Genomic DNA, 24,893 nt, shown 5'->3' on the forward strand with positions numbered 1-24,893 from the left:
TAGGACGTTCTTATCACTCGCCATCTTGCACAGTCCCTTTCAACAAGGTCTTAAAGCGCTTTATCTGCTCCATTTCCCGGTAGCGAAATATGATTGAAATGTTCTATTTCTGCTCGCCGGATTAAGGAGATGTTGCAAAACTGCACAAAAACCTGGCAGATGTAAGCAAGGTATTACGGCTGCTCGGGCTGTTAAGATCTGAGGGGAAAGATCAATATGTGCTTCTGAAGTTGTGCCTCCAGAAAGAGGGGGTGGGGGAGTGAAGGGCGTTAAAATACATGCCAGTGGTGCCCAAACTCTGTGCCAAAAGATAAACCATGTTTTATTATTCTGATATGAGGCTGAAACTGTGCTTCTTTCTTCTGCAAGGTCCCTACAAGCCAAGAAGGCTCCCTACAGCCAAGAAGGTGCCCATGGGATGGAGAGAAGAGGCAAGTGGGAAAAGTGCCTTTTTTATAAAAAGAAGGTTTTCCTCTAATTCCTACACCATGTCCCACTTGAAGTGCATGGAAACAAAGTCAGCCAAAGACTCCAGGTGATGAGATACCACTCGAGGATGCTTCGGCACAGAGGGTGGCCTAGGGTGATGAGGATGCCCAGGGCAAAAAGGATGCCCATGGCACAGAGTCCCAGGCCTGGATCCAACCTTCCCCAGCGAGCCCCAGCACAGGGCTTTGGCAAGGGGCTCTCCAGGCGGAATGCAAACCCAGCAATCCCCCCTCCCCGCCCAGCCCCGGCAAACAAAAGCCGGGCGAGAGGCTGGCCCCTCGCAAGCTGCCGGTAATTAAAAAGGCCTGTAAATGCCCCACAAAAAGCACTTCAAAGGGACGGCGACTCCAGCGAGACTGCGTGGTGTAAAAATTATGAGTTTTCCCCACAGGGTGCTTTGTGTGAAAAGGCCGGGCTCAGTGGCAAACGCCGATGACCACTGCTCGGGGATGCGGGGGCTTGGCAGAGCCCCTCACGGCGCAGGAGTTTGGTGGAGCACACTGGGGTGTGGGCACGGGTGCAGTCCTGGTACCTAAAGACCACTGCAAGTGTCCCACTGCCACCACAAGCAAATCTCTGCTCTGCCTGCTTAAAACCATGCCTAAAACAGCCTTCTGCTATCTTTACTTGAGGAACTCTCGTATCCCAGCCCCTCCCTGCCACCCCTTTTGGGAAGCAGGGGAGACCCCCTCCCCTCCCCTCCCTCTGTGCTGAAAAAGACACATGGCTCTTGGCCGTTTGATTACTTTTAAGTGTGTATTTTTCCCCTCAAACAGAGTGAATACAATGGTTAGGAAATTTGACAGAAAACTATTCCAAGCCATTTATTGCCTTAATGCGCACCTTTGTCCAACAGGCAGTTTTGACAGGAGCGATAAATTCCAAATTTATGTCAACAGAGCATATGTTGAACACCTCATTTCTGAGCTAAAGCGGCATGCTGCCCCATAAATCACCCTTCTGTTTGAAATGAAAGTAGATTACGGGCCCATGTTATTGAGCAGTTAGAGCCATAGTCATATAAATCAGAACTTTTAACTCCAGGCGATCCGTTCTGCAATTAACTAAAGGGCACTTTGTCATCTCCGGGCCAGGGCACAGCTTGGCAGGGTGGCCGGCTACCGAGGGAAGGCAAGAACCCCTCGCTGCTGAGGAAAGGCTCCAGCACAGCTGAGGTTCACTCGGTACCTGTTGGAGCAGTGAGCCCCAAGACAAAGCCTGGAGCAGCGTGTGGCTGGAACAGCCTGGCAGGGGAGAACCATGGCTGCAGGGGCTTGCACATCCCTGCCCATGGATCCTGCCTGATCCACGTTTTGGACACGAAACCCAAGCAAAACAGCAGAGTCCTGACAAGTCTTAAGCCAGGCAAAAACACGCGTGAGTGGGGTGCTCTGAATCCTGCCCCGACAGAAATCTGTACTTGGACTTCCACAGCAGTTTTCCATACATCAGATCAAGATCCTCAACCCACTCATCTCCCCCATCCATCCTGCTGCATTTCCCTGGTTTGTTCCCCTGCATCTCCCATGAACGCCATGCCATGGGACAGGGTCCTGTGGGGTGTGGGGCTGGCAGACGCTGTGGGCAGTGGGACCAGAGAATGCTGTGGGGCAGGGGATGCTGCAGGAGCTCAGCCCCGTGAGTGCTGGCAAAGGGTGCAGGTGTGAGGGGCAGCTCACACCCGTGGGAGTGTCAGAGCTATAAAAAGATTCAGACACTAAGTATTTCCTTTCCTATAAAATATTCATTGCTGCACACGAGTGCCAGGGAGCACAAACTTCCAGTGGTTCTAACTTTGTGCTGCAGCAATAATGGAGTTTTATGGGGGCCTTCTGATTTTATTTACACTGGGCCATCACAGCGGTGCCCTGCCAGAGGGGCAGCCCCCAGCCAGCACAGCCCCACCAGGGCAGATGTGATGCACTGAACACTGGGCAGCCAAAATGGGACCAGCACCACTTTGCATTCCCCAAAAATCTTCCCCACCACCTAATTTCCCCCGGTGTCTCCCTTGCCCAGGTGCATCGATATGAAATTGATTCATCCCTGATCTATTTTATCAAGATTAAGGCAGTGGTGCCACATCTCATTTCCAGTGGGGATAGAGCAGGAAGCCAAGGTCAGCGGACACCAAGTGGCTGCAAACCCTACATTCTCCATCCTCCGACACCAGCATCACACCTGAGCTGCCAAGAGGGTGATTTTTGCCCTGATGTGGCTATTTACAACACTTGGTGATGATATTGGGCCATGGTCCTGGTGGCTCAGCTCCTGCAGTCACCGCTCTGCCCTCAGCTCCCAGCCTGGCGGATTAAAATAGCAGGGAGAGCTATTAAGGGCACAGGGAAGGGGGAAGGGAGCTGAGACCTTCCCTTCACTTTAATAAATTAAGATGAAGGAAAAAAAAACCAACCAAAAACCTGCCCTCAAACCACCACTACTGCTAAATATAAACAAACAAATAAATAAATCTTACAGAAGCTGGAAATAAAGATTTTACTATTTCTGAATGATTTAATATAAAAAACCCCAAACAACCAAGCAGGGGGAGGGAACAGCTATCAATAGAGAGCACTGAAATTCCCTGCCTGTACAATATTTATACTTACCATGAGCTAATTTATGAGTTCAATCCAGATGCTGCGGAGTGACATCATTCCACATGATGCCAACACTTCCCCTTTAAAAAGCCAAGGAAAGGATCCTGCTGTCCTGCCTTACCTGACAAGAACCAGGGCCATAAACACCCAACATACAATTCTATCTTTTTTAGAGCCTGTCCACAACAAATGTGAGCAAATGCTGCCAAAGTGCAGAGATTCTCAAAATTTGCTGCTGGCCTGGGCAAAGCACATGGGGCAGCATCTCCCATCCGCTGCTCCAGCATCCCACTGGAACAATGCTTCCAGCTCCATGGGCTGGGAAAAGACAAGACAAACTGCCCACAGCAAAAAGGCAGTATACAGATTTTTTTTTAATGTATTCCAAGGCCCTGGTTTCAGATCCGTGTTCAATATTCGTTATTGAATGGAATTCCCCAGGAGAGAGCTTTATCCATGTGAACATTCCCTTTGTGCGTCCCAGACCCGCAAGCAAGAAGGTCCATGGGTTTGCAAGAGGTGAGACAAGCACGGATGGGAAACCACCAGATGCACCCTCGGGTGCAGCTGCAGTGGGAAGTTCCCCTGTCCATCACAGCAGGACTGCGGGGCACAGATGCTGCCGCAGGTCCAGAGGTGCGTGGATCTGCAGCTTTCAGAAGGGGATTCGGAATGCAGCCACTGCACAATTTACTGAAAGTCCACTGAGTGATGGCACCGGGTGTCAGCAGCTTCTGCCAGCCCAGGGAGCAGCCCTGCATCTTTGCTGCACCACCGGGACGCTGGAGACTGATGCGAGCAGTTCCATGATCCCCCACTGTCACCGAGGGGTTAACGCGTGGCGATGCACGCGGCCCTGCTGGGAATAACCGGCGCTAATGCGCCCTCCAAAATCATTGTCCCCATTCTTGGGGCATCTGGTGACAGTGACGTGCTGAGCACTGCGAGAGGAGCTGCGCCGGGCGGCCTCGGCCCCGGGCTGTGCTGGGCATCGCGCTGAGCCGACGTGACACGGGTGTCAGAGGCGTCAGCTGCTGATTCCAGAGCTGCTGCTGCTCTGGAATCACCCGAGATCTGTGACACGGGTGTCAGAGGAGAGCACAGGGAGCTGCTGCTCTGGAATCACACGAGATCTGTGACACGGGTGTCAGAGGAGAACACGGGGAGCTGCTGCTCTCGAATCATCTGAGATCTTCACAAAACAGCAAAGTGACCTTCGTGCTGAGTACATCTGCCGCAGCAGCGGCATGATTATGCAGATGTTTTGATTCCTAATTCAGAAATAATAAGCAGTTCACAGATTCCAAGTTTAAAAATATATTCATCATCTGGTTTCCGTAGCAGCACGTGTGCCATTGGAGCACCAGCAAAGTGCTGGCCTCGGCCACTCCTTCCTGCCGACCTTCAGGATGGTTGGGACACTTGGCTCTGAGCAGCCTGGGCTGGTGGAAGATGTCCCTGCCCATGGCAGAGGGTTGGAGCTGGATGAGCTTTAAGGGCCATGCCAACCCCAACCATTTTGGGATTCTCTGACACAGGAAAAGGATTCAGCGTGATGCATCGGATGCTTTCCAGAGACAACAGTCCTGGGATGGTCCAGGCAGCATCATCCTGCTGCTCCCCAGGGAAGGGGGAGCCTGTAGCTCTGGAAGCCTCAAGGAAATTGCAAAAGTCCCCACAGAACCAAAAGCAGGGAGACAGGGGAAAGTGGATATGCTATTGGGGTGCTGGAGCACAGAGAAACTTAAATGAGGGGGAGAATTTTAGGGTAGAGGGAATTTTGTTTTAATTTCCACTCTCTTTGATGACCTGACCACAGGGTTAAGGCTGGACATGCATCAGGAACAGGGTGGTACCCCAGAGCTGCCACAGGGATGAGCTGGGATGGACCCTGGGGCTGCTTCCCTGCATTGAGCTCCCCTTCAGGGAGTAGGAACAGCCCCCAGGTGCCAGATGGAATCCATCCACAGCTTGCTGCTCCATGAGGGAGACATGGGCTTCCCACCCCTCACCTCCCTATGGAGATGCTGACGATGCTGATGCCCCCTCCCTGGTGCCTTCCTGTTTTCTGCCCTGGCTCACCCGCCTGGGAACGGGCACAAACCACAGAGAAACACTGCTGCTGCTCCCATGAGCAGCCAAGATCCTGAGGAGTTTTATAAGGTAATCAAATATGCAAGAGATTCAACAAACTAATTTCAAGCACACACCTGGGGTCCTCTGATAATGTCGGCTGTGCCTATACAGCGCAAGGATTAAAATTTCATAGAGTCATGATTTCATCAGTCGCTAAACTACAAAGGATTAATTAACAGCCAGGGAAGAGCTCATGGCTTGGAAATACAGTCTTAAGGAAAATATCTATCTTGGCTCTCCAGATGTCAGCACACAGACGAATAAAGCTTTGATGAAAACACTTTCTTATTATTAGCAACTCCAAAACATTGTGTTTTTGTAGCTGGAATTAAGGATGCCCAATTCCAACCTGCCATCGCCTGGATCTCTGCATTGTCACGTGCCTTTCTGGAGGGCTGGTTTGGGCTCCTGGGATGTGACTGTCTGGCACACACTGGGGTTTTATGCCTATATTTTGGGGATGGGCAGAGACACCTCCCTTGGAGAGGGGATGGGAGAGCCCCAAGCATGCAGGACTCCAGCCACGGGTCTTGCCTTTGCTCTGAGCACACTGCCTGCCCTGTGCTCACTGGCTTCCAGAGAGTCTCCCAAAGTATTCCTCATGCTGGCTGGGCTTCAAAAGTTTGGGAAGGAGTACAGGAGCTGGCCTCAGCACTGGCAGTGCGAGTGGGGAGCAGCAGCGCATCCCCCTTCCCTGAGAAGATGAATTAGGGAGCTGTCAGCGAGGGACAGGCGCAGCAGCCGTGTTGCTGTACAGGGGCAGTGGAAGTGTCTTTGATTAATGAAACTGTAACGCTGGGCTGTTACACAGTCCTTCTCTGGCAGGAGAGATGCCCTCGGACAGGCTGGAAATGCCGTACTCCACATGAATTCCCCAGATGCTTCTCCCAGCCCCGGACTGGGCTCCTCCCGTCCTCCGCCCGTGCCGCTGCCTTTGCCCAGGTCTGCGCCGCCTCCTCAGGAGTTCCCAGGGAGGACAAAGAACTAATTATTTGCAATTACAAGTTGGGAAGTGAACATTATGCACCTTGTCAAGGCAGCAAATTAACGTATCTGCACTTCACCAGGTTTTGGGGAGCCCCAAGGAAGAGAAGGTGTCAGCAAGGGAAGCACCTCGGCAGCTCAGGGACTGGGGCCACTGCTGCCCATCCAACTGCCCAATCCCCCTTGGAAAACACATGTTTTTGGGAGAGACTATGGAAATGGGAAATGTCAAAGGAGCTCGCACAGCCTTAGCAGAGCTGTCAGCACTGCACGGTGCAGCACGTGGGACTGCGCTGCATCCACCGTGTCCGAGCTGGCTCTGCTCCCAAAGCCACACGAACATCTGCGCCGAGGGAGCGAGTGGCTGCTGGCTGGAACCACGCTGGAGCCTGTCACCTCATGGCAGAGCTGTGTGGGCAGATGTTGCTGGCTCTGCAGGGCCCTGCACCAGGGACAGCGGCAGGGGCATGGCACCGGCAGCTTCCCCTGCAGTTTTACCCTCCTGCACCGGGTCCAGTGCCGGTGCACCGACAGGAAGACGCTGCCTCAGCTCTCCATAATTAGTTTTGCTCAGTGTACAACATGTTTTGCTGAAAAATAAATAAATACCTTCCCGGCGAGCCAAGCTCCGAGTGGGACGCCAGCACTGACAACACACTCCACTCCCCCTGGCCCCGGCCAAAAGTACGCGGCGTCCCGAAGCCGGGCGTTGCTGAGCCATCCTGGCACCGTGGGACCTCCCCAAGGAGGCTTGCTCACGATTAATTCATTTATGAGCAGCCTCACCCCCCTCCCCAACATGCACAACAGGTTCCATGCAAATTCGGGAGCTTTTAAATTATACCGTTAATGAAGGCAAATAAAGGCAGTTAAAAGGCAATTTGCTCAATTGGTGTTAATATTTAAGCACAGCATGTGCAAAAACGAGATCGCAGAATTTGGTTTTTCCATGAGAAAACTTTTGGTCCTGACTTTCCTGAAGAAAGAATGGCTCATGCCAGTGAATTCTGGTCCCAGGATCAGGTCTGGAGCCCCCTTGGCAGCAGCCAGCCAGTCTGTTTGTTAAGGAAATGTCCCCTGTGTGCCCCAGCACTCCACAGTCTCCACGACATTGGCAATTCCTCCTCTGTCAAGGGGTGCAAGTGCCACCCCTTTGCATGCTGGTATCCCCACAGCCCTAGTGCCTTCCTGCAAACCTTTCCTGAGGGCAAAACCACAGGGACAGCGGGAGCTCTGAGCACTCCCTGTGGGACTTGAAACACACGTGGCAACTGGGGCGTGGGCAGGCGGAGGTGTCACTGCCAGCACTGCAGCCCAGGGCATCCCTGCCTCAGCACACCATTGTCACCAGGTGTAAAACCTGGGAACGTGGTGGCCACTGTGCCAGCAAACAGCAAGGACAAACCAGCAGGCAGCACGAGCTGCCCTGGGATCCCTGAGGCACAGCATCCCTGCCAGGCACACTCTGGTCATTGCTTCCTGCACCCGGAGTGTGAGGTTGGTGTTGTAATGGTAATAAATTCCTAAATAAAACTGGAAACACTGACCTGGCACCAAATTACCACAGGCAAAAGTGGCTGATGATGCCCCTCAGAGCAACCCCACTCCTGGCCATGCTCTGGCTCAGGGGTTATGATGCTCTTGCATAAATTCGCTTTCAAAACAGGAGCTGCCAGTGAATGAGACCTCGATTTCTAATGGTTGGAAATATTTTGTACACTCTGCTGCTCCCTCTGTACCCCTTTGTCGGGGCTGAGGGCTGACGGCTAAAGCGGGTACCAAAAGACCATCTGTAGCTCCTGTCTTTACAGAGAAGTTTAAATAGGGGGATGAATGAGCACAGGAATTAATGAATGATAAAGCCGTATGGTCCCAGTCAGCCTCCTACGCCGGGATGTGGCATTCAAACCCTCCCAGCCTTCTGCCACAAAGAGAGGTTTCTAAGCTACAAAAAAAAAAAAAAAAAAAAAGGGAGGAAAAAAAAGGGGGGGGGGATGGTGCATGCAAGTTTTTAACAACAAATGCAGTGCCTTGCCTGCAGGTTCCCACCCGATTTCCCTGTGCCAAGCTGGGGGAAGGCACGTGGGAGGGAAAATCGGGACTTTCCCCAGAGCCACCTGCAACTCCCCTTGATAGCCAGGGCAGTGAGAGTGGGCTCTGGGGCCCACCCATTTGCTGGGTGGGGGCTGCAGAGAGCACCCTGGGGTCTCACACCAGCAAGGGTGGGCAGAGTTTGGATAAGCTGCCTGGACTGACTGACCATGCTGCATCCACTTGGCCAGCCTTTGTCGCATTCCCCCACCTTATCCATTTGGGACAACTTCAAGATGCCTGGTAAAAACTAGGGAACCTGGAAAGGCTGAAGGGTGTTTCAGGTGAGGGGTCAAAAGTGAGGGTGTGCACAGAAGCACATCCATTAGAAACCAGCTCTACCAAAAAAAGGTAAAAAAGATAAACCCAAGGCTTAAGGAACAGAAATGAAGCCTGCTCACCAGCGCCAGCAAAAAGATGCTCCAGCTCACAGTACAGCTGGCTGGAGATTAACAGGTGACACCCAGGGAAAGACAAGGACATGGAGGGAATTGCTGCTGTTGCTTATGGAGGGCTCCTGCCAGCCCAGGCACACTGACAAGGCAAAGCCAGGATCAAACACCCCAAATCACTTCAAATCCTGTTCAAGAATCAGGGTCTGCTGGGAGGGAATGTCTGTCTCCAAAACAACCCAGAACAGGCAGAGGGAGTGTGGCGCAGTACTGGAACACTACTTGTGTTTTAAAAGCTGTCATGTGTAAAGCATTAGTGGTTTTGAAATTGCATTCTCAAGTTAATTAAATGGACAATCTTTTGTACATAAAAAGTGAAAGCATACAATCAAAAGCTAGGGAAGAGGACGGGTCTCTTTGGAGCAGGGTGCTGCCTCTCCTTGCCCTCTCTCCTGATCCAAGTATCCCACGGGAGCCACTGTCCTGGTGGGCCAGCACAGTGCCAGGGAGGCTGTTTGCTCTGTCCTGAAACATTCAGCATCCCCAAACCCCATGCCTGGGCAGTGCACTGACCCATCCCATGAGTCTGTTTTCTCACAGGAGACACACGGCCTCCATTCAGGGGTTTCCTCTCTACAGGGATGTTTTACTGGCTGATGGCACTGTGAACACCCGTGGCAGTTATCTCTGCTGCAGTAAAACACCGACCTTCAGTTTTAGGCAGGAGGTAATGTTCACCATCGATTGGATCCACCATAAGCTGTTGATAATTACTATTATCTCTGAGTTAATCTTGTGAGAGGTCAACAGTTTTATAAAAAACTTGCAAGCTGTATCTTTTACCTTCCAACTTCATATCTGGGTCAAAAGGTCAATTACTGCAGCTTGCTGAGTTGGGATTTCAGAAAAAAATGTCTGCTCCCACCCCAAATCCCCACTGGTACACGTGAGCAGGCACCCACCCTTGCCCAGACAAAGCATCCAAACTCTTGAGCTGAGAGGTTCAGGGGAAGAGTTTTCTCAAGCCAGGGCTATCCCTGTTCATGAGCTGAGCTGGGCTGGCTGCTCGCAGACTGAGGGGCTGGGGCACATCCCGAGCACTGGGATGCAGCCAGCGGGTCCTCTGTGTCACTCTGGTGAATGCACAGTCCCTGCCTCGTGGCTCGTGGCACAGAGCTCTGGAGATGCCAACCCCACCCGCAGAGCTCTGTGTGTGGGCAGCTGCCTCCCCGCGCCGGGTGCACAAAACGAGTGTTTGAATGCCTGGGCTCTGCTCCCACACCTACCCATGGAGGTGGTGGCAAATGGAAGCAGAGCAGAAACCTTTGGAGGGGCTGGGAGAAGCCCCAAAAATGGATGAAGCTGTGACCCACACTCTGGTCCTACCTGCCTCCCCATGCTCTGCATCACCAGAGATCATCGATGCTGTTATTTTACCCCCTGGCAGGATGCTGCCAGGCAGCTCTGGGCAATATCTCACTTAGGAAGCAAAAAAATCCTTCGGTGCTTCTGCAGAGCCTCCTGTGAGTGCAGCCCAGGCCCGTGGAGCATTGCTCAACTGCTCGGCAGGCAGGTGTCATAAACAAGCAGGCACATGGCAAACATATCGATTTCCCGGAGCTTATCGCGCAGCAACCGGTGCTCAGTTACCAGGCTACTTTAATATGTAATTTACTGCGAGAAGGGAGAGTGGGGCTGAGGCTGGCTGGAATATTTACTGTGGGATGGACGGGGAGGTGGAAGGTGTGAGCAGAAGGGAAGTACGGTGTCTCCTGCCTCCAGCCATCCTTAGCATTTTCTAACTATTAAAAAAAACCCAGTCCCTTGCTGCTGTGATGGAGTGTTTACACAGATGCCATTTATCTTCTTCTGCGACTGCTTATACTATGAAAATATGGTCTTACCTGCCCAGGCTCTCCATCTCCTTCATTTAAATTCAGATGCTTATTCTCTGTCAAAACAGAGCCCACCAAAATTACCTTCATCCCCTTCTGGTGCTCAACTTGCCTCACCATCTGAGAACTGCCTGTCAGAGTGGAAAGGGACCCCAAGTGGGAGCCTGGAAAAATGGGAGAGGGGTGGCATTTCAAAGGCTTCTCCTCTTCAGCCTAGATAGGACCAGACATGACAGCCAAAACCAAAGCCCAGCCTGAGATAGTGCTCCCATCCTGCATCCAGTCACCCACTGGGAGGGAGGAACCTTGCCCTGACTCAGCACCTCCACCTGCCTGGGGAAGTGTTTTGCCAGCAAGCTGTCTCCTCTGCCCATCAGCAGGGTTTTGGTGGGGACGGAACCATCCTGTCTCCCTCCTTGCCCTGTCCTGCATCCCAAGGTATTTTGCAGATGTGACCCTCGGGAGAATCCTGGGATCCATGGGAGATTGGTGTTTTCAGGGCACGATATTTTAAAAATCCTTCTTGTACAGTACCTCTCAGTAGAACTTTTGGAATTTACAAGATAAATACTGGTAATTTGATTCTTATCTTCTTCAAATCCAATTCTAAGGCAATTCTGTGTAAAGGACACTAATTATAGCCCAAGGGGAAAGAAAAGGTAACCCATCAGTGAGAACACACTGGAAACGTTTAAAGGGGAAACGTTTAAAGGGGTACAGGGCACTGAAAAGTTAAATAGATTTCAAATCTGCTCTTGCAAGAGCAATAATATGTCGGGTGAAAATGATGCTCAGCACCATTCCTGCTCCCCAGCTGGTCCTCCCTGTGGGCAGCTCAGTGGTGTGCTGGAAGTGTCAGCAGCTGTGGCTGCATCCAGGTTGCTCTGCACATCCTTTTGGGACTGCCTGGACACTCCAGAGCTGGGATGGAACAGGCAGCAGTGCAAGGACAGCCCCATCTCTGTGCCCAGACAGTCATGATGCTTTTCACCCTCATTTCCATGGCATTATTTACTAAGGAAAAGGCAAAGTTTATACACACAGGGGAATGTAACCAGCAACAGACACTGAAAATGACAAAATTATCACTCATTAGTACAAATTTTATGGATTTTCCAACAAACACCCCTAAACATGGGATATTCTGGCTGCAAAACATATCTGGAGGCAGGAGCCCCCACATGCTCCAGGGACCAAATAGTTCATTGCTGAAGAGCATCCTGAAGAGGAGGAGGAGGATGGTGGGGAGAGCGCATTGACCACTGCCACATGGCACAGCCTGAACATTACAGCTCCTATAAAATAATAAAACCCCAATGCCGGGATGCAGAGCCAGGATGAGGCAGAAGATAATGCAGGAAGAATCAAAGGGATCTGGCAATCCAAATGGAGCCTTGTTTAATGAGTGCTGCCACAGGCTGTCGTTCCACAGCATTAACATCCATCGTTACCATCGCTTCGAAGATGACACGGTTATTCCCTTTAACACGGTGACACTTGCAGCTAACTCATGTCTGACCCAGACAGCCAGGGCAGACGCTGTGTGAGAGGTGACCAGAGGTAATTGAAAATACACTCGCCGCAGACCGGAGCAGAAGGGCTGCCTCAGCAGGAACCCTCGGTGCAACAGGTGACAGCGGTGGCACCTGGAGGATGACCGCCATGGGCACACGGTAAATCAGCACCAGGGCATGTGGAGCAGCAGAGCCACGGTCCCTAGGTCCTGGAGCACATAGTCCCCTGAGCACATGGTCCCCAGAGCACAGGGTCCCCAGAGCACACAGTCCCCAGAGCAGCAGGGCTGCGAGCAGCGTGGCGCTGGCACCTCGCTCTCCGTGGCTGCACGTGTGACGATGGATGGAAGGGCCCTTCCCCGACACACGGATTGCTGGCAGGAAGCTCGCCGTGCACGGCCGCTTCGTTCACTTGGCAACAAAGGTGCTAATGAGGGAGCGAGCTGTTCTCCACCTCCAGCCAGAGGAGGATGTGGCACAGCTGCCAGCGGTGCCAGTGGCCCAGCCTTTGGTGCCCCACAGTGTGGCAACAGCACCACGGGAGAAGGTGAAAAGCATCCTGAGTGATCCCCAGGAGATGCCCATCTCTGTGACCCCTCAGTCAGCCCCCCAGCACCATGGTCCCCTCTTCTGCCATCCTCGTCCCATCTTGTGGCCAGGCAGAGCTGGACTGGTCCCTCTCCCAGCGCAAGGTCCAAAGTGAGCTCTCCTCCCAGTGACGCCGGCACCCTTAGCACACAACCCACTAGAGGCACCCATGTGCTGGCTGGTCACGGCCCCTGCTCCAGGGCAGCCTGCCACAGATCCCACCCTACTAAATAATGCATTGGGCAGTGCTCACTGCTGCAAGGGAAGGATGATAAACATTTCTGCACTGCTTTAAGTTACATTTGTTTCAATGCTGAGGGAAGAGCTGCCTCCAGCTAAAGGGTCAGAGAAACCAGAAATCAATACAGGCGCCTGCCTCTGCATCCTGAGATCCCAGTGTCCCTCCCCAGATCTGTGGGCAGGGTTGGGCTGGGGAATCCCACAGGCAGGTCTGGGGGCATCCCCTGGCAGCGCCGGTGCTGCCCCACTCTCAGGTACTGCTGACTCAGCGCCCTGCAGGCTGGGAGCTGCCAGTGGCCCAGTTCCCACCACAACACGCATTTCCTACAGCCCTGCCCTACATGCAATCTTCCCCACAGCGCCAGAAATGCAAATCCCAAATTCCCCCTAAAGACCCCAACCAAATGCTGCCCTTCAGCTAGGGTGATGATGAACTGAAAGGCTGGGGGAGGCATGGCAAAGTCAGGATACCATTTCCCCATCCCTCATCCAAGAAGAAAACGGGAACATGGGAGGCAAAAACAATTACTTTTTTCTTCCACTGGGAAGGTTTTCACCCAAGTTAAAATGTTCCTAAGATGACTCCTGCTACAGGGAAGGAGGTTTTCTGCCAGTTTCATTGCACATGCTGGTTTCCACCAATACAACTTGCGCAAGAGAAGGCAAGGGCAGCGTGGGCAGAGCTGCCCAAAGAGGTTTCACATGTGACAAGCACCTCTGGTCACTGCTCTTACTCACAGGAGTGCCCTGCCCTGCACTCGGCACTTGGGATCTTTTCTACGAACAGGGGGAAGGAAGAAAGAGAAGAGGAAATCACCTCGTTCCTGGTAAAAACAGCAGAACACCCTGGAGGGGGAGGTGGGCGGGAGATGCAGAGGGTTTCGGTTCTGAGCACGGGCTGTTTCGCAGAAAGGGGCCCCGGTGTGTGGGCTGGCGGCTCTGTGCCGTGCCCCGACCACCCGGGACCCTCCCCGGTGCCGTGGGGCCAGCGCTGCCACGGCGGGGCTGAGCAGTGGGCTCTGCCAGGGGCACAGTGCGGTGGGTGCCGAGGGTGCCGTGGGTGCCGTGGGTGCAGGGCCAGCGAGGCGCTGCTGGGGGCTCTGTGCCGTGGGTGCAGGGCCAGCGAGGCACTGCAGGGGCACGGTGCTGTGCAGTGCCCTGGGTGCTGTGGGTGCCGTGGGTGCAGGGCCAGCGAGGCACACAACGCTGCTCCCTTATCTCTCCCACGCACAGGCCGCTGGCGTGCGCTGTGCAGCCGGCCGTGACCGCAGCCCGTGCCCGGCCCAGATAAGATCCGTCACCACGCTGCCTGTGCCGTGCTCTGGCAGCCCAGACTCACAGCCTGAGAGCCATTGGCAGGGTGTCTCTGCACCCAGCACCCCCCTGCACATCCTCTCTGTGCCTCCTCTCATCAGGGAGCCCTTTTCTGCTACCATTTGCACATCCGATTCCAGACCTGTGACAACAGAATGCCTTACATTGGGAGGGACCTTAAAGCTCATTCCATTTCAACCCTCTGCCGTGGGCAGAGACACCTTCCACTATCCCAGGTTGCTCCAAGCCCCATCCAGCCCGGCCTTGGACACTTCCAGGGATGGGGCAGCCACAGCTTCTCTGGGAACCTGTGCCAGGGCCTTACCACCCTCATAGGTAAAGGCCATGCCTGAGTTCACAGCCATCTCTGTTCCTGCATGAATGCAAAGCCCTGAGAAACCAGTGGAACAGCCAAAGACACTTCCAGTGAAATCTGGAAGGCAACGAGCTGCCCCAAAAGCCTTGTGCTGCTACGCACACGCACTTTCATGAAGGCCGCCTGGGTTTTGGTTGAGTTTTTCAAAAACACAGCCTGTGCTGTGGTGAAACTGGATTTCTTGGAGTCATAGCCTTCCTGGGTTTACTCTGTGCACGCCAAAATTAGTACAACCTGTCCCTAAATACCATAATAAAAAACACGTAGTAAGCGCTTTGCCTTTATTTATGTCAGTGGCGGTTTCAAGCAGGATGAATCATGCTTCCTCCTTAGCACTCCTTTCTAATATGATTTACTATAAATACTCCATGGAGATGAGAATGAGGGAAGGTGACCAAGGGCAAAGCATGTGGAGTCCAGCACCATCCCCAGACTCAGTGGCAAAAGCATAAAAGCACACTCAGTAGTTATGATGGAGTGAAAAACCACACGTGGGTTGTAACTGGTGCAGTACCTGGTGTGGAAATCATTGAATCACAGAATATCCTGAACTCAAAAGGATATCAACATCCAACTACTGGCACAGCACAGAACGGCCCCAAAAATCCCACCATGTGCCTGAGAGCACTGTCCAAATGCTCCTTGAACTCTGGCAGGGCTGGTGTTCGGAAATCACAGAGGTTGGGAAAAGAGGTCTGACAGCACTGAGACCAACCGTTCCCTGGCACTGCCAAACCCACCACTAAAACACGTCCCCACGTCCCCTCCTACATATCTCCGGGACATAGCCTGGTACTTGGGGCTGGGGTTTTTTTGAGTTTCTCTTTGTTTTTACGCTCAGTTGACATTTCCCTTCCCTATAGGTCACCAAGGTGACAGCAAGCCCCTTCCTCCCCGCCCCAAGCCGCAGCTGGGTGAAGGCGCACGTTTGGAAGCAGGGGCGCACCCTCGGCGCTGCGCAGCCCAGCAGCGCCGTGCCGGCCGCAGAGCGCTCCCCGCTCCGCTGAGCGAGCGAGCGAGCGCGGGGTTATCAGCGCGGCTGATACACGCCGATAACAGCCCATCTCCGCGCTGACACCCGAACAAAGCACGGTGTTTAACGCTGATTTATGGCGGCCGGCCGGCTCTAGCCGGGCTCTGCGCGCCTTGCAGCGCTCGCGCCTACGTGGAGAAGCTTTTCCTCAATCGCAGAGTGCCGGCTTGTTTGCCAAACAACGTGCCAATAAAACAGCAATGAGACAACGAAGGCCGATGGAAACCTGAACCAACACAGCAGGGCGCGTGTCCAACCATAATCTACTTAAAATCAGTTAAGAACACTACAGCGAAAATGATCCGGGCGGCCCTGGCCCCTGGCCAGCGCGTAAGCCTGGGCCACAAAGGCTCGTTCCTGCAACCCCGATTTTAGGGCAACGCTCCCTCCTTCAGATGCAGAGCAAACTCTTGCCAAAAAGAGGAATCGACCTCTTGCGAATGACATGGTCCAGCAGCACTTGTACTCTTCCAAAGGTACCTGCTGCTCTGCTGTCAGCACAGAAGTTACCCAGCGCACTGCCAAGGCAAACCAGCGTGTTTCAAACTGAAACCAAGGGGTTCAGGCACGCCTCAGCCTGGATAAAGATTATCCAGAACGGACACAGAGGTGATGCTCCTGAACACCCCACAGCAGGTCTGAGCAACTGAGCCTGAGCAAAAGTAGATGTCATGACTGCACTGCAAACTCATCAGCCAATGTTAAAAACGGGTCTGGCCACACGCAGACTCCCCTGCCATGTCTGCATTTATTCCAAACGATAAAAGAACCTTTCCCTGTCGCTCATATCCTGTCTGAAATTCCCTTTGTGCCACCCTCCCTGTTTCAGCTGGTACCTGTCACACCACCCAACTCTACCAGGGCCAGGGTGCACGCCAAGCCCTGTCCAGGTCACTGGCTGCAGAGCGGGATGCAGATCCCTTCCAGCAAAGGAGGGAGCAATGCCCTGCAAAGGACTGATCCCACCATAAAGCACCGAGCCAGGCCGGGGAGAAGAATCCCTCACCAGCAGAGTGACACAAGCCAGGACTGCCGGGTGAGGAGGAATGAATGGAATAGGCTAATTTACACAGGAAGTGAGCACTTACCAGACCCTTCATCCCAACACACAAAACCCTCTGCCATATCTGGAAGCAATTACACCCAGTTAACATGATCTGCCTGCCACTAAAATTAACTGCAAACAGAAATATTTTTCACTTTTGCAACAGGAGATGCCATGGCCCCGTGTTTGGCTGCCGGGAAATATTTAGTAATTACTCATTTAAAGCCTCTCTTGAAGCTGTCAAGGGGGGCAGGGGGGGAATAAAAGAAAAATCTTGCTAATTGCAGGCAAAAAGGAAAATGCAGATCATTTTACTCTATCCAAGGAAAACAGATTTACAGACTGGTGTAACTAAAGAGCCAACATCCCACAGAAGCAGGGAAGGCTGCAGGAATGCTCCATCACCAACAGCCCAGGCTGCTCTGCACCACTCCCACGGTCCACAGGGAAAGGAAGAAAGGGTGGACAGAGTCACCCCTGAACCACCACAGGCTCTCTGAGGGGCTGTAAAGGCATTGTAACCAACAGCACTGTACGAGGTGTAACGAGGACTGAGGATGCTCTGCAAACCTCATCGAGCTGTGCAGCAACAGCCAGCTCTGGGGAAAAGCCACCCAAGTGTCCTCAGTGTGGCAGGTTTCATGCACTGGGGTCCCAGCCCTACAGCCAATGGGGTCCTGGTCCCTGAGAACTGAGTGGTGCTGGGGAAGGGGCTGCACACCAGGCAGAGAGCAGGCAATGACCCCATCACACCTCTGGATGTTCCTCAGCAAGGTGTCAGAAGCACCAGGCATCATGGCCAGAAAAAAATCAGAGTTTCACTGGGTGGGGGAAACAAAAAACCAACCAACCAAACAAATACACAGAAATAGGTGTTTTCTGATGGGAACCTCAGAGTTTTGCTTTCAAATGCAGTGCATGCATAACTAAACTGATGCAGAATAATGGATGGAATTATGTGGAAGCCAAACGGGGCTTTCCTCCCTCCACACTTGGAGCTGAGTATGGAAATGGTTAAGTCACCCACTGAATAAATCAAAAGTTCAAGGCTGCAACATACCACGTTGTATTCCCCCTCTGCCCATGACAAGAACCAGAGAGCCCCCGAAATCCCAAGCATCCTGCGCGGGGTCTCGGCCAGCGCTCACAGGTTACACGCTCGGGGTCAGCGCAGTGGACCTTAGCTGCAACATTCATTTCCTGAGCGGGGCACGTCCCCCTGCCCATAAAGCTAATAAGAGCTTCCTCGCCCGGCTGCCCTGCGCCGCGGCCCGGCAGCGGGAACGCTGGTTTCCATTAGCCCCTTATGATGCCAGGTGCCGCTAATAAGGGCCATCAGCAAGAAACAAGAGCTGCCAGGTCATCCTCCAACTCTGGAAGTAATCATGGGCAGAGTTTGGGGGGCTGCTGCCCCGGCTTTTCCTTCCCTCCCCCACTTGCTTTCCATTTTCCCTTCTTTTTTTAAAAGTTAAATTGTAGTGGAACATAAATTGACAAATGCTTAAAATAAAATAAAAAACAACTACTGTATTCGGCTACTGAAATTAACACTAATAACATCTCACAAAGCACTTGGGATCCGATTTATCACGTTTATTGCTTTAATGGTACACTGCATCTGTTTCTCACCGTGACACGCCGAGCAGCGCCAACGTGCCTAATGGCATTAGCAGCACAACGCTCTGCTAATCCAGGTGGAGAGAGGGGAGGTGAGGCTGCCAGAGGAAGAGCCAAAGGCTGGATCCCCATGGGAAGCTGCAGTTTTCCCAAGCAGGAGCATTTCAGACTGTGGGAGCATCGATCCCTGGCCCTGAACACTGGTGCTATTGGTAGCAGACAGGCAGATCCACCGCTTTTCTGACCTTCAGTGGGGAAACAGGGCACAAATCTGGAGTTTGGGGCACAGTGGCTGGCCAGCAGCCACTGGGGTACAGCGAGCCTCCTTACCCTTGCCCTTAAACTCTCCATTGGCACACACACATCTTTAGCTGACAGCTCAGCCACAGAACCTCAAAATGCAGAACAGACCTGACAGTTGGAATGGCAGCTTTCCCCAAGGTACATCCCCCCCATATGACAATGAGGACAAGCACCTTCCACCCAAAGTTGCCCAGCAAGAAGCATTCACCCACCATCACCAGGAAAGCTCTTTTTCTCTCCATCTCTCACTGATGCACGCGCTGCCCGCAGCCGCATCGCTGTGGTGGAGAATTCCCGGGCAGCGCTGGCTTGGGGTCCTCGGCTGTGCCATAAATGAAGCATATGGGATCACATCCCCACTGGCAGCCTTCCCAGTCACTATCACTTTATAAAAGACACGGTTTCATTTTTTTTAAGTTTTAAGGTATTTACCTTCCTGGTGACAAATTATGCCAGGCTCAGTTGGGAGCTCGGCACGGCTCTCACCTTACAGCTTGGAGGTATTCCTTCACAAAACAGCCCCCAAAAGGGCCACTGAACTATGGCTTTTTTGTCTGCAATTAGAAGTGACGATCAATACTAACATTAGATTAAGTTTGAACTTTGCTGAACCCAGAAGGAAATCTTTTATAAAAAAAATTAAAGACTCGATGACTCAATCTACACTCAATTAGTCAAAATCATAAGCTTGGTAAGGGAGAAAGAAAATAGATCATGCAGCAGCCAGTGGGTTCAGGAACCTAAAAACCCTGATCAGAGGCAGTGCCCAGGCTTGCGGCCACTTGGGCCCACAAAGGTCAGAGCTCAGTGCTCCTGGGTATGACAGGGCACAGGCAATGCTGCCACAAGGCCAAGGAGCCGTGTTACCACACTGGGCCAGGGCAGATGACTGTCCCTCAGGCACTGTCTGTCACCCAGAGCCAGTGCCCCCCTGTGCTCGCTGAGGCCAGGCCAACCCTCTTCTCTCCTTTTTCCTGCATGTGCTTCCCACACTAATGGAGACAGGAACAACACTCAGAAGGCTCCAAGACTATAAACATATATGTTTACACTTCTATAGGCATGTGTGTGTGTAAACAAACAGCCCTGCCATATGCATGGGCTGCCTGTGCTCTGCAAACAGGCTCGGCACGCAGTGGCTCACTGAGCTTGCTCAGAATGAGTGGCACCGGTGCTGGGTGGCTTCGCGCTCTGTCACCTGCTGGGGTTTGGCACGTGGAAGCTGTCACACTGGCAGCCAGACACCCCATGGAAGAGTGAGGTACCCCCGCCCCTGCCCCCTGGCCCTGGCCCCCAGCTCAGCACAGCTGGGAACGGCTCTGATCGGGCACCTCCGCCTCGCATCAGGGTCGGAAAGCAAAACCACAGCAGCGAGAGCACGGCAGAAGGAGGTCAGCGAAAGTCAGCGAGCGACAGCGTGCTGCCCCAGCACATCCTGCCCCCCTCCAGCCGCTGGGGAGGTGGTGCCCAGAGCCCAGCACAGATCCCCCGGCCCCCTCACCACCAGGCAGTGGAGAGAAGAGAGAAGAGGAGCCCACAGCCAGCACGGTGCAGCTGCCACCAGTGCTGCTCCGGCAGAGCTGCAGATCCCAGCCCAGCGCAGATGCTGTTTAACAGCTCCATGAATACAATAGGATCCCACAAATCCTCCCCAAATGGTAATTCTCACAACGTATTAGAAAGCAAACACTATAAAAAAGCCACATGAGACCCTTTCTACACACAAACCGCCTGGGATTTAGACTTTGGGGGCCGGGGAGTGAGTTCATTGGACTGTTACCCAATGCCTTTCAACACGGACGGTCTTGCAGATCAGTTTAAACACGGCTCAAAGGATTTGGCTAACCCTGCAAAGTTTGCCAGTGCCAGGTAATCGGTCAGAAAGCAAGAACAGACAAACAGAGTTTGGTGCTGGCTTCAGCAACTGCCTTTAAGGCTCCACTGGCAGGGGCCAACGCTGAGCTCCACGCTCCAGGCAGACTCCGAGCCCCGCGGAGCATGGGGTGTGCCCAGCCTCACGTTAAGATCGAGAATAAGTGAGAAATAAGCTACGGCTGCAGCCGCGGCTGTCAAAACAGGCTGAGCCCGGGAAGGCGCTGTGAAATAGGGGCTGCCGTGCTGGACAGCTGGGCCACGCTCCCTCGCCTCTCCCGCGGGAAGGATCTGACCGCGCAGCTCTCCTTCCCTCTGGACAGATTCACGGCTGGCGACAGGAGCCTCCGGACAGTCCCAGCATCCCCCCCCACTGCGGCCACAGCAATTGCTGCTCTGGGCTTGGAGGGGAAAAGGGAGAGCCTTGAGACCGTGGCGGAAAGGCACGTTAAAATTCTCCCTGAGCCCTCACTGCAGCTCTCCCGGTGACGTTCGGTCTGCATCACCGCACGGCCGAGGCGGTTTCGGGGACGTAACCAACGCCAGCCCGGCTCTCCCGCTTGCGAGAGGGGGAACAAAGCCCAGAGCGGCCGTGCCCCCACACGGAGCCGAGAAGCCTCGAGGGGTGCAGGCTGCTCCCCGCAGGGTCCATGCGGCAGAGCGAGGGGCGATGCTGCCAGCACTCGCAGAGCCGCGCAGGGCTGAGGATCCCGGCTCGGCAGCCCGGCTCCCGCACCCCGAGCGTTCACGGGCTGAGCGCACGGGGAGCCGCCGCTCCGGCAGCCGCTATCCCGCCCCGCCAGAGGCACGTGCCGGCACGGACACCGGCCCCGGAGCCTTATGTGCATCAGGACTAATTAACCTGTTGATTCATTAAAAATCTGACAGGGTGCGCAGCCAGGGGAGGCAGGGAGAAGCTACGACACCGTGCCGGTGATGTCTTCCCTAGGCGGGACGCTGCTGTCCTGTCGCGGGGCTGCAGCCACAGCGGGGGCCAGAGCAGCGCTCACCGAAGCACGTTCAGAGACATGGGATTTGACTGGCGACGCCGATTTTGGTGTGGTAATTAACGTGGCTTCCTTCCCCAGCCAAATGAGGGAACAAGCCCTGGTCCCTGAACCACGAGCAGGAGGCAATAAACAGCGGAGCGCTGAGCTCACGTGTCAGGAACCACCACCCCGCTCCCAGCCCGCAGCAAGCCCCCAGGGCGCGGGGCTGGGAGTGAGCACAGACCCCCCCACCCCGAGCAGAGGAGCCCCGAAGCCGCATCTGCAACCATTGGAGGTTCAGCCCTTCACCTTCCCCGCAGGGACAGACCCGCGGCTCTGCGGCAGCCCGAGCCCTCTGCGCTCGCCCCGGCGTTACCCAGCCTGACCCCCGCGCCACTTTCTGCGAAGTGTAAATATTTCATAAACCGGAAAGCTGAGCGGCACAACTCCCCCCAGGCTGGCAAGTCACCACATGTTGCCACCACTGCCCGCACTGGCGTGCCCCGGCACTGGCACAGGGGGGACCAGCTCTCAGCAGATTGGGCGAGCACTGCCTGTCCCCACTGCATCTCTCCACACACAGATCCCTAAACTCAAACGGCAGCAACTGTGAGCTGCCTGGCTGATGCCAGCCAGGGAAACTGGTGGTGGTTATGCTCGCAGGAAACACCGACGGCCCCAGCTCATCCGGGCCGTCCCCAGCCAGCACTCACTGGAAGGAACCTTCTGGCACGGTAACCAGACTTGGGGGAGCTGCAAGAGCCATCCCTCTGAGACTACTACTCCACAAGCTGGTTTTGGGGTACATGATGGAAACTTTGCACCAGCACATTTGACACTCAGCCAGAAGCCAAAACTCTCTGGCGAGATGCCGGCAGCCCGGTGCAGCATGCCATGGCACGGCCTCGCACTCACCTGTGCTGCTCAAGGGTCTCGTTGTCCGGCAGCTCTGCCCCACACACGCTGCACTGCTCACCCAGGGCTCTGCTCTCTGTCTTCATGCCGGCTGCCAGCTCCCCCAGCTTGCTGAACAGCTCCCGCTGGATGAAGCCCTGGGGCAGCAGCCCACCATAGGCGCTGAAGTCCATGGAGACAGCCAGGGCCGGCTGCACGTGCAGGGCGGACGCCGCAGTGGGCGGCACGCCGAGCACCGGCTCAGTCTTGTGGTTCGGCAGCAGCGAGTAGATGCCCAAGGGCTTCTCTCCCGGGGCAGCGGCGCACGGCTCCGGCCCCACTGGCAGCCCCTGGCCAGGCTCAGGGGGTGGCTCGGCACCCTCCTCACGGGTGTAGTGCAGTTCACGGGCACTGGTGATGACGCTGCTGCGGGTTGGGGTGCCAGGTCCTTCCTTGCCCTTCTCGTCAGGCTTCTCCCCACTGGAGGCACCGGGCTCGGCTGTCCGGGGGCTGTCATGGCTGGAGGCCTCGTCTACCTGCATCGCTTCAGTTTTGACTTCAGCGAGGCCAGAGGGGCGGCGGGTGGTGGCAGAGCGTGAGTCCTCAGGGGCACTGGGTGGCAGGGCGCCCTGCAGCAGTGACTGCCCGATGGTCATCAAGCTGTCCACTGCCGCCTTGGTGGGGCTCATGGAAGAGAGGGAGCAGTAGGATGCAGAGGCAGAGGGGCTCTGCTCGGCTGTGGCGGCCAGCAGACTCTGGCTGGCCATGCCAGCATAGCCACCCTCCTCACCAGTGGGCTTGGAGATGAAGAGGCCCTTGATGTACCTCGACTTCTTCTCCTCCTCCTCCTCAGTGGTGGCAGCGGCACCTCCATCAGCCATGGCGACCTCGGTGTCATTGTCCTCGGAGGCCTGTATAGTCTCCAGGATCTTCAGGCACTGCTCCTCCAGGTACTCAATTTCCAGGATCTCGGCAGCATAGAGCAGGTCATCCAGGTCCTCAACCTTGGCTTGTAGGGTGGCAGTGTACGCGTACTCCAGGATCTGCTGGAACGTCTTTGGCGAGAGGAAGTCCAGGGTGTAGTGCTGGCTGTTGCGGTGGAAGAGGATCTCGAACATCTTGCTGGTGCAGGCCAGCACGGTCCGGTGCGCGTGGAACTCCTGGCTGTCCACCATGATGACCACGTCGCACAGCGTCCCCGCCAGGCGCATCTGGTTGGCTTTGTGCAGCAGCCCGGTGGGGTGGCAGGGGTTCTGCAGCTGGATCAGCCCCATCTTAGTCAGATCCATGGCGCGCCCCAGGCTCACACATCAGGGTGTCTCGCCGTCGCTCAAATCTGGGACCAGCTTTGTGTGCCGACTATCTGCGAAAACAAAAGGCGGAGGGGGAGAGGAACAGAGTGGAGCGGGAAAAGGGGAGCGGGGAGGGAAGAGACGAAAGAGCGAGAAAAGGGGGAAAAAGAGGAAAAAAGGAAGGGGAGAGAGGAAAGCCGGGGGGAGAAAGGAGAGAAGAAGGGAGCAGGGAGTAGAAGGGAGTGGGGAGAAGGGAGCGGGGAGGGAGAGGGAAGTTAGCCCGCAGCCCGGCAGCGACTCGCCCAAAAGTTTCCGCGCTGCTCGGCGGATCCGCAGCTGCCGGAGCCGCGTTCCCGCTACCGCCGGCCGGGGAAGGCAAGGGAGGGAAGGGAGAGGAAGGTGCGCATCCCCCGCCGCCGCCCGGCTCCAGCTCCGGCCGCCCCGTCCCGCCGGCAGCGCGGCCCCATCAGGTGCGCGGCGAAGCGGCGGAGCCCCAGCCCCACGGCGGTGCCGTGGCGGGGGGCGCGGGGGGTCCCGGTGCCGCCCCCCCTCGCCCGCACTCACGGCGGCCGGCGGCTGCTCCGGCAGTTCGCACTGCCCGCTCTCATCGCCGCCGCCGCCGCTCGCCGCGCCGCGCAGCAAATCACGGCGGCGCCGGCCCACGGGCCGCCCCGCGCCCGCGTCAGGCCGCCCCCACCCACCACCCACCCGCCCCCCGCCCTCCGCCCGCGCCCCCCGCCCGCGCCGAGCTGAGTGCGGGCGCCCCCGCCCGGGCCCGCCCCGCCCCGCGCAGCCCCGCACCTTGCGGGGAGCGAGCGGCGGCGGCTGGACAGCGCTGCCGACAACAAACATGGAGGAGCCGGAGGCGGCGGCGGGGAGCTCGGCACCCGGAAGCCCGGCGGCACCGGGGAGCGGCACCGGGCAGCAGCGCGGTGCCCCCGGCTCCGCTGCGAGCGGGGCTGCGCGCCCCGACGGGCTGCGCCCACCGCCCCGACGGGCTGCGCCACCGCCGCGCCCGCGCCAGACAAAGCCGCCCCCCGCGCGGCGCCTGGGCGGACCCCCGGCCCCGGGGGTGGAGACGGTAAAAACCAACCTCAGAGCCCAGTTTGGGGTCCGGTGGCCGATTCCGAACGGGAGCTGCGGTGCTTGTGACATGATGTGACACCGAGCACGTTGGCGCCCCGACGAAGCTGGTTTTTCTTTCGCCCTCACCCCCCCGCCATAAAATA

At 55.4% G+C, this 24,893-nt stretch overlaps 1 protein-coding gene across 3 annotated transcripts in view; it reads right to left on the bottom strand.

Moving 5' to 3' along the window:
- ZBTB16 (zinc finger and BTB domain containing 16) overlaps positions 1-24,642 on the bottom strand; it is a 54,566-nt gene extending 29,924 nt beyond the window's left edge. The window contains exons 1-2 of one of the 3 annotated variants that reach the window (XM_084221365.1): positions 24,466-24,642; positions 22,394-23,735 (exon numbers count right to left, since the gene is read on the bottom strand). In XM_084221365.1, the coding sequence (XP_084077491.1) occupies positions 22,394-23,661 (1,268 nt within the window). In that variant the 5' untranslated portion in view covers positions 23,662-23,735; positions 24,466-24,642. Of the gene's footprint in view, positions 1-22,393; positions 23,736-24,228; positions 24,353-24,465 lie in introns of those variants that run through there. The other 2 variants (XM_084221363.1, XM_084221364.1) reach the window with 2 other exon arrangements.
- Between the last annotated feature and the right edge of the window lie 251 nt (positions 24,643-24,893).

The sequence above is a fragment of the Fringilla coelebs genome (assembly GCF_963513975.1).
Source record: "Fringilla coelebs genome assembly, chromosome: 25".
Taxonomy (NCBI): domain Eukaryota; kingdom Metazoa; phylum Chordata; class Aves; order Passeriformes; family Fringillidae; genus Fringilla; species Fringilla coelebs.